Source organism: Carica papaya, chromosome 9 (genome assembly GCF_054855325.1).
Source record: "Carica papaya isolate Zhongbai chromosome 9, ASM5485532v1, whole genome shotgun sequence".
Lineage (NCBI taxonomy): Eukaryota > Viridiplantae > Streptophyta > Magnoliopsida > Brassicales > Caricaceae > Carica > Carica papaya.
Window position 1 is genome coordinate 32,674,821 of NC_142317.1, and position 8,960 is coordinate 32,683,780.

General features: G+C 34.8%; 1 protein-coding gene across 7 annotated transcripts; it reads left to right on the forward strand.

The window, feature by feature from the left end:
* Nucleotides 1–283: 283 nt before the first annotated feature.
* LOC110819666 (uncharacterized) lies at nt 284–8,695 on the forward strand. 7 transcript variants are annotated; one of them, XM_088211139.1, is made up of 11 exons: nt 284–367; nt 505–604; nt 989–1,063; nt 1,329–2,239; nt 5,448–5,636; nt 5,759–5,850; nt 6,524–6,583; nt 6,667–6,736; nt 7,079–7,282; nt 7,410–7,797; nt 8,335–8,695. In XM_088211139.1, exons 4-10 carry the CDS (start codon nt 1,589–1,591, stop codon nt 7,794–7,796), a joined length of 1,653 nt encoding a protein of 550 aa, XP_088067265.1. In that variant the 5' UTR covers nt 284–367; nt 505–604; nt 989–1,063; nt 1,329–1,588; the 3' UTR covers nt 7,797; nt 8,335–8,695. The 7 variants fall into 7 exon arrangements, with proteins under 7 accessions (XP_088067265.1, XP_088067267.1, XP_088067266.1 ...); XM_088211141.1 differs by having other exon boundaries at nt 505–573; XM_088211140.1 differs by having other exon boundaries at nt 327–367; nt 483–573.
* Nucleotides 8,696–8,960: the final 265 nt, after the last annotated feature.

The window sequence follows — 8,960 nt, forward strand, 5'->3', positions numbered from 1 at the left end:
CTTTAAATAATTTTAATTTTCTAAAATTTGTCCTAATAATTTAAATTATCTTAAACTATTATTTCGATTTAATTATTTTATTTATTCCATTCAGTGTAAATATTAATCTTAAGTTATTATTATTTTAATTTAAATAAATAATAATTATAAAATTAATAACAAAATTGAAAATTAGATTTTTGTTTAAAATTAAAATTATTAGTTAAAAGAATACAAAATTATTCATACACTAATTAAAAATATTCTTCTTCTAAATAATTTAATTTTAAATTAATAAATATTATTCTTTTTAACCAATTTTTATTTGTATTTTTTTGACCGAATAAGCACAAAGCAGAAGCTCCACCAATCACAGTTCATGGTCATGGTATGGCTTTTTCCTTTAGTAAATACAGGTTTATCTTCCAATTATGGAGCTCACAAATTCAGGTTGTTTCTTGGATTTGATCGTCGATTTCTCAATTCTTCATGTGTGATCTTAGAAAGGTGGCGTGCTTCTTGTAGGTGGAAGGAAGGAGGTGTTGAGCGGTATTTCCTTGGCATGAGAGTTTGTGGAATTCTTACCAATTTTTGGTGAGGATCATCGCATCTCTTTCATTTTATGGTAAACCTAGCTCTTCATAATTTGTTCAGCTTTTAGTAAATTTTTTTATTCGAAGAAATCGAGGCTTTCTTCACGCAAATTCACCGTTTCTCAGCTGGTTTATTCTGCAACGAGAGCTTTGTTTTTGTCTCCGTTTTTTTTTTTTTAAAAAAAAAATGGAAATAACTATTGAACGATTCTGTCGGTTGAATTATCACCTGCGAATATTTGGTGGAAAGTATAAAGACGTGTAGTTCTACCTTTTGATAAGAAAACTCCAGTGATCTATTCTTTAGGAAAGTTTGCGCCGGTTGTCTTTTCCTTGCTTTATGCTCGGTTTGCTAACATAAATGTTTTTCTTTTTCTTTTTCTTTCTTTTTTTTTTTTTTTTTGGATCTTCTTTAGCTTGTAAGCTGGGCAATCTGTCAACGGCTCCGCAAAAACTTGCTAAGCAATTAGAAGATTTTGGCAGTAATGAAGGTATGTTGATTTTTATTTGTCTTGTGAGAAATAAATAGTTTTTTTTTTTTTTCCTGTCGTAATTTGGAGAACATGTACATGCCAAATACTGAGACTCGTGTTGATTTGTGGTCTTTTTACCCACTGGAAGGGAGCGAGCAGTTAATTTATTTAGTGTGGTCAATTAGAATGTGGGTTCTCTTTACCAGTCTGCTACTCTCCTCTCAACTCTCTCGATTAATATCCATGACGCAACTCTCTGATTACTTGCTTTATCTTCACCCAGAACGGTGCAGCATGAGATTTTGAAGACATTCCAGTCGAATTCAGCATTATGCTGTGCAAGAATATGTTTCTTGCTGCTGAACTGAATTGTAACTCTTTACATGCTGATGGAACATTCTCTTCTCGTTCCTGGAATGGTCAGCTTCTGTTGATTGATGTCGAGCTTTGAGAATATTGGTTGCAAGTTATTTGGTACGCGAGCATAAATGAAAGAAAATGAGTCATTCGGGGGAGGATAGCTCAGTTTCTTAAAAGAATAAAATGAAGAAACCAGAACATCATGTAAACTTCTCTACTAGAGATGTCAAGCCGACAAGTGATCTTTGGATAGATGGGATCATTTGTGCTTTTGAGTGCATATTTAGGCATAAGAGATCAATGAATGCAAAATGGGGTTCAAAAGCCCCAGTCAGAGAGCCAGATGGTGAGTATTTGAACATGCATATGCCAACAAATGGACTAATTGATTCGCCTTCCTTAAGCTTAGATGGGAGCAGAATGTTGGAATCCTCTTCCCTCAGTGAGTTGAGGGACAATGCAAATCTTCCTTTCAACGACAAAGACAGTCAGATGTTTCAATCAGGACAAATTGAAAGATATGAAGGTAGTTACTGGGTTCCAATTGGGTGGGCTAGGATTTCAGAGCTTGCTCAAACAGTGCAAGTGAATGCAGTATGGGCATCACAGCAGTCGGGGCCAGTGGATGATGAAGAGGGAGTCACTGTGGCAGATCTAGCAGCTCCATACTGGGAACGGCCAGCAGGCCCTGTATGGTGGTGCCATCTGGCTGCTGGTCACCCTTTTGTCGAATCATGGCTCAGTAATGCTAAGTGGTTACATCCTGCCATCAGTTTGGCATTGAGAGATGAAAGTCGACTGATAAGTGAACGGATGAAACACCTTCTTTATGAGGTATGTGGCTTATTTAAGTCGTAAACATGCTTTTAATTAACAAAAATTAGTTTAATGAATGATGTGATTCTTTGTAGTTGGGCTAGTATAAGTTGGTCATCTGGCATGAATGATATGTGAAATTTTAGGGTCAATCATTTATTGATGATATGAATCTCAAAAAACCAATTCACTCGGGAGTTAGGTGGTTGAAACAGACAGGATTGTGTTTTTTTCTATGCAATTTTATAGCAAATATGCACATGGGAAGAAGAGGGGACGAGGCCAAAGAGAATTAACATCTGACTAGATTCTACTTGTTTTTCTTTTTCCTTTTTTAAGATTTTTTATTTATAAATAGTTGTCCTAGTTTTAGGCTTGTTTTTAACTTTTTAGAATTCTGGAAATAGTTTCTCTTCAGTTCTTTTCCATCTTTTTTTAAGTGGCTAGTTCTGCTTCAGTTGGTCGTTTCTCATTTGCCTTGTAATTGATGAGACAATTCTTTTAGCTATGAATGAAAAGTGAGCAGAAAACTATCCATAAAGTTAGAGTTTCTCGCAGAACTATGAGGTTGTCAAGTTCTCTTTGATAGTCTTTTCACTGTCAAAATAGGTTAGAGATAGAAAGGCTCCTAGATTCTCTAATCCTTATATAAGGTTCCCGAGCTTCGGATATGGTCACAGGGCTTGCTAATGTGAAATCCTGTAGCAAGCGGGTTGCTTACTTTCCGGTTTTCAGTTTTATTGGCCTTTGGTGAGTTTCGTTTGAGATAACTATTGATCTTTCAGAGAAGAACTCTTTGGATTAATAGCTGATGATTTTATTCATGATAATAGGTTTATTTATTGGAAAAGATAATTGAATTAGATCTCTATTACCATTCTAGGAATTATAATCCTAGTTCTGTCCCCATTCCTAATCTAAATCTAATTATAATTTTAGGAATCATAGTTCTAGTTTTATCCAATTTTCCAATTTAAATCTATATACTTAAACAAAATCCTAAAATAATTCTAATTCTTATTAGTTTCTTAAAGAAACCAACTTCCTGGCTTACTATTAACTCAAACTCCTTCACTTTGCTTAAGGGAGATTTGAGTCCTTGGAAAGCTCAAGTAAAGCAGAAACCACTTTGCTTCCTTACCTTCCGTAAAAATTGTCCTTGATAAAGACTGGGGCTTTTATTTTGAAATGGTGGTGGTTATATAACATTGCATAAATGCCTATTTTATCACTCACAGACCTCATTTTTTTTGGAGGGTATCCACACAAGAAGACTCAAGGATAGTCCTTTCTCTTTGCAAGGAAGATGAAATAACCCGCTCAAAATTATTCCTTGCATTGTCAGACCTGATCCTGTTAATAGAAACACTATGTTGTGTAATAATTGTTATGTGAAAAATTGCAATAATGTTTCATATCTCTGATTCTTCCTTTCAAGAGAAATAAATAGGTTGTCGTAGTGCAATTATTAATAAAAAGATATGAAATATTTGGTCCCTGAAATGTTCGGGGCTCTAGATTGGCTCCAAACTTCAGTATCTATCAAAGAACAAGGTGTAGTAAACCTTTTATTACTCAAGGGACATGATACGTGATGGTCTTTAGCAAGTTCACAAGTATCTCAATGAAGCTACCAACAGTGAAATTTTCAAAAGGATGGGGAAACATGTATCTAAGCAAATTAAAGGATGGAGCAAAATCTCAGTTATGTTGGAGGAAGAACTTTTTGACGAGCAAGAAAGGGCTACCTAGTTTTTCTTGCAATATTGTCTGAAGATATCTAATTCACTTCCCTCCTTCTTGAGTTCTCCAAAATTGTTGCTTTTGGGTTGAATTTTTAGACAAGATGCCATCTATTCATGACGTATGCTTGCTTTTTTCATTGTTTTAAGCCCCCCATTTTGGCTGAGAACTTGAGCTTTTCAATGGAGTTTAAAGCAATTCTTATTCATTTGTTGTGACTTCATATAATATATGCACCAAATTCCTTCCCAGTTAAGTGGTTTAGAGTACTAAAAATTTTTGTTCTCATTTGTACCATTATCTTAGAGCTTTAGTTGAGTCTATCATTGTGAATTTTGTAAAGATCATGATTGAGCTATTTAACGTTCAGTAATTGAGCATAATTTTTCTTCGGCTCTCCTCAGCACCAATTATTACAAAAGTCTCATTGGGGAAGGTAATGTCCCTTTTCCGCAAAACTGAAAGCATATACAATCTAATTCTGAATTAAGGCAAGCAATAAGTTCGAAAGTTTGTCTCTTTCATCATAACTCTTGAGGATTGCAGCATCCTCACTACATTTCATCTTAATATTGTGGTAATTATCCATCTCAAGTCACAAACTTTTCATGAAGTTTAGTATTTATAAATGAGGCTGTAGCTTGCTTAAATATATACTCTCGATTTTGTAGATTAGAGTGGCATCTTATATGTTAGAGTACATCTGGCAATTAGCTTTGCTGATCTCTAGATCAATTGTGAGAAACAAACAGTTCCCACTGATTGCATTAAATTCCAGAATGAACAAAGATCACCAAATCTTCCTCATTCCCGAATTAATCAATTAAACTTCAGATCTTCTAGTTTTAGAATGGTTCCAGTTTCGTAGCTTAATTTTCCTCTTCCCTTTAGAAGGGCTCTCAGTTTGTGACCATTGAAAATATATATATATTTTTTTCCATTTAGTATGAAGGATTAATGTCTTGCAATTTCCCTGATTGACTAATTTGGCATGGATCCAATATCAGTCATAGAGGGGTTCAATGAATTTTCAGAGAAATCTATCATTTTTAAGAAAAAGATAAAGGAAGTAACCTTGATATGAAGACCAATAATAAACAAAATGGATGAATTTTTCTGTTTAGCAGTGAAAGCTGGAGAAAGAGACGGTTCAATAGTGAAGGCTGTAAAAACATCCAGATTGGACTGCTTGGATACCATGTAGTCATTATTTATACAAAAAAGTTATGCCTAACTTGAAAATTTTGACCCTACAATCAATTCCTAAAATCTAGGGATTCTTAAGAATTATGAATCAATTAATCTAAGTGATGATAAGAGGAAAGATTAGAGATTGTATAAGATTTTCTAGCTATAGAAATAGATGAGAGGACTCTGTACATATCTAGGATGAAATCGACGCAGATTTTCAACATATATATATGTATTTATTGTTTGAAATGAGGTTCTGATGTGTTGGCTTCTTTACTGTGCAAATATTAAGGTTCCAGTTAGGGTTGCTGGAGGCTTATTATTTGAGCTGTTGGGACAATCAGCTGGTGATCCATTTGTTGATGAAGATGACACCCCTGTTGTACTGCGGTCTTGGCAAGCACAAAACTTCCTAATAACTGTATTGCATATCAAGGGAAATGTGTCATGCATAAATGTGCTGGGCATCACAGAAGTTCAGGTTGTTCATGCTTGTATAGATGTTCTCAATGGCAGTCATTACAACTTTCTATTGTCTAATGAAACAAGTTTATAGTGATGCCATAATTTCTTATTCAAGCTTTTGGTGCTTTGCTTTTATAGGAGCTTCTTTCTGCCGGAGGTTATAACATGCCCAGGACAGTGCATGAACTCATAGCACTTCTTGCATGCCGTCTTACTCGATGGGATGATAGGTATTGAATTTTGTTCTTTTCCAAATTCAGTCCAGCTGTTTGACCCTGCTGCCTTTTAATGCAATGCAATTGATATGACTAGTTCAGATTTATGCATATGGTCCCTGGAAATGCACTTTGACATATGTTTAGTTGCAAGTTTTGTAGGACGTTAGCAATATGCTAAAAGGAAATTTTATTTGTTGTTCGTTTTACTTCAAAATGTCTGTGAAAGGCCAGTCTAGGTTGTCTCTTCGAGAGAACATCTGATAAAATTGGAAGGTTAAAATCTAGCTTGCTAAATGGCAAAGGTTTTGTTGTACTTCGTCAATGCATGGTGTTCTCATCTAGTCGTTACTTTAGATGGTGAATATGTTTTTGACTTTGAACCAATATTAGGTTATTTATACAGAGAAAAGGAAAAAATTGCGGAAAATCGAACAATTATACAATATCTGTCTTATGTAACATAGGGAGTCTTGTTCACTTCCAGTGATATAATCAAACGTTTTTACCCTATCTTGGAAATTTGGTTGTCATAAGTCGTAAACCTCCACTTGCTACTGTAAAGTAAGATCCAATCTCTGAATAATTTTCTGTGGTAAACGTGATATATACTAGTGGCATTAAGAGACTCGTGATTAGCATAAGTTTTTATAGTAATGGTTTTCTACCTGTCTTTAATTTATTTCAGGTTGTTCCGGAAGTACATCTTTGGTGCAGCCGATGAGATTGAGTTAAAGTTTATGAACAGGTTGTTTGGGGACATGAATCTATTTATTGAGTTCGGACTGCCACTTCGTACTCTGATAGTGACAATTAGTTCCTTTTTTGCAGGAGAAACCAGGAAGATATGTATCTTTTCAGCATTATTCTGAATCAAGAAATAAGAAAGTTGTCAAGACAGGTATTACACTTTCTCCGTCTAGATTGAAAGTCATTTGTGGAAAAGTTGTCTTTCTTAGAATCTTTTTCTTTCCTTTGTAGGTAGGGTGTTGTGTTGGGAGGAAGGTTTTCATGCCTCCTGAGCATAAGTCATGAATTTGAAATCTCCTAGCTTTAGCTCTTTGACAATTCCAAGTGGAATTGAGATAATTTATTTCAAATTTCTCACTTATTTTAACGAAGTTCATTTCTTCCAAACTATGTTTTTACATGCTAGTTCAGAGATCTCTATTCGAATTTTTTCAGGATCTTTAAGAGTTCAAAATTGTTATTGATCATTAAAAACTTATGGTTGCTGTTGCAGGTCATCAGAGTAAAGTGGTCTCTCCATGCAAGAGAAGAGATTGTCTTTGAGCTTCTCCAACATTTGAGGGGAAATGTAGCCAGGACTTTGCTAGAAGGAATAAGGAAGAACGCAAGAGAAATGATTGAGGAGCAAGAAGCAGTTCGTGGCCGCTTATTCACAATTCAGGATGTTATGCAAAGCACTGTCCGTGCATGGCTGCAGGTTTGTGCCAAACAAACCTAAAAAAGAAGTTACATATTTAATTGACATTTGAAGAATGATCTTCATATTGACAGATTAACTTCTACACATTGCTATGTCTCATGCCTATGAAAATTGTTAAATTCAGGACAGAAGCCTGCGAGTAACCCACAATTTAGCTGTTTTTGGGGGTTGTGGCCTTGTACTTTCCATCATCACAGGGTTATTTGGAATCAATGTTGACGGAATCCCTGGAGCAGCTAACACACCTTATGCTTTTGGTCTTTTTGCTGCCATCTTGTTCTGTATAGGAATAGTGCTAATCATTGTTGGACTGATCTATCTCGGGTTGAAAAAACCCATTACTGAGGAGCAGGTAGAAGTTAGAAAATTGGAGCTGCAAGAGTTGGTTAAAATGTTCCAGCACGAAGCAGAAACTCATGCTCAGGTTCGAAAAAATATTTCTAGAAATAACTTGCCTCCGACTGCTGGAGATGCATTTATGGCTGGTGCAGATTATGTTCTTATCAAATAAGGTGTGTTGATTCTCTTGTTGCTTTTTATTCCTTTTCTTATTATGCTTTCTTCTGTACAATGATACCAAGTTAATTGGGAAATGGTCTTTAAGCAAATGAACTCCACTTTGTAATTGCTAAATATTTGGGGTTCTACCCTGTATATGGTGAAGGTGATTAATATTTTATCTATTATCTATTATTCTTAGGCTATTTTTGTAATATATCAAATATTTTGTGAAATTCAGTTAGGATGTGCAAGGTAGGATTTGATTTAAATACTCGTACAATATCTTTGTGCCTTTTGGATTCTCCAATTGAATTGTCACTATAAATTTGAATCTTGTTCTAATTTAAATCTTCTGAGAACCAGGACACAGTACACCATTGGTTTTGAAGTCAATAGAGAATAAGAAATTAGCTGAGTTAATTCTTCTCATGGTTTGAGTGCGGAATTTTGTTCTAACTCAGGTGTTTTGAAAACTATCCCGTCACGACACCATGTCATCGAGTAAAAGTTCGAATTCACTAAGATTATGCTATCATGACTTCTTGCAGGAGGATCTACTGATAGTCCTAACGAGAGGGCTCGAAAACTACGTACATCTGCAGAAAGTGTTACTCGCAAATCTGCCCCTTGCTAATAGCCAATTCTATTGGGTTGTTTAATTGCAAATTCAAATAGCTTCTGTTCATGCAATTATCATGCTGGTTAGGTAAGAACATTACAATGGCGATTCTCATGCACCTTGTACATGCATAATACACAACCCAAATTTTTTTTTCAATTGCATGATTCTCATACCCAATCATGTAGATAAGGTATAAGTAAAGAGCCACTTACATTCAATTACCCTAAAGTAAACGAACAGACCTTTGTAATTTAAAAGAAATGGATACACTTTTCTAGTTAATCAAACCAATGACTACCCTGTTAGTCTATGTAGGCAGACTGACAACGCAATGAGATGTACGAGTAATATAGATATACATATATATATGTATATATATATATATGTATCTTGATGGTCGTTTCTTTTAATTCCTCTTTTCACTTTTGAAGTGGTGTGAAAGGAAAGAAATTCGAGAAGGTTTGATGGAATTGATATTAACATTAGAGATTGGTGAATTTATACTTTTCATTCTATGATTTTGGATAATTTTGTAAATGTCATTGATCATAT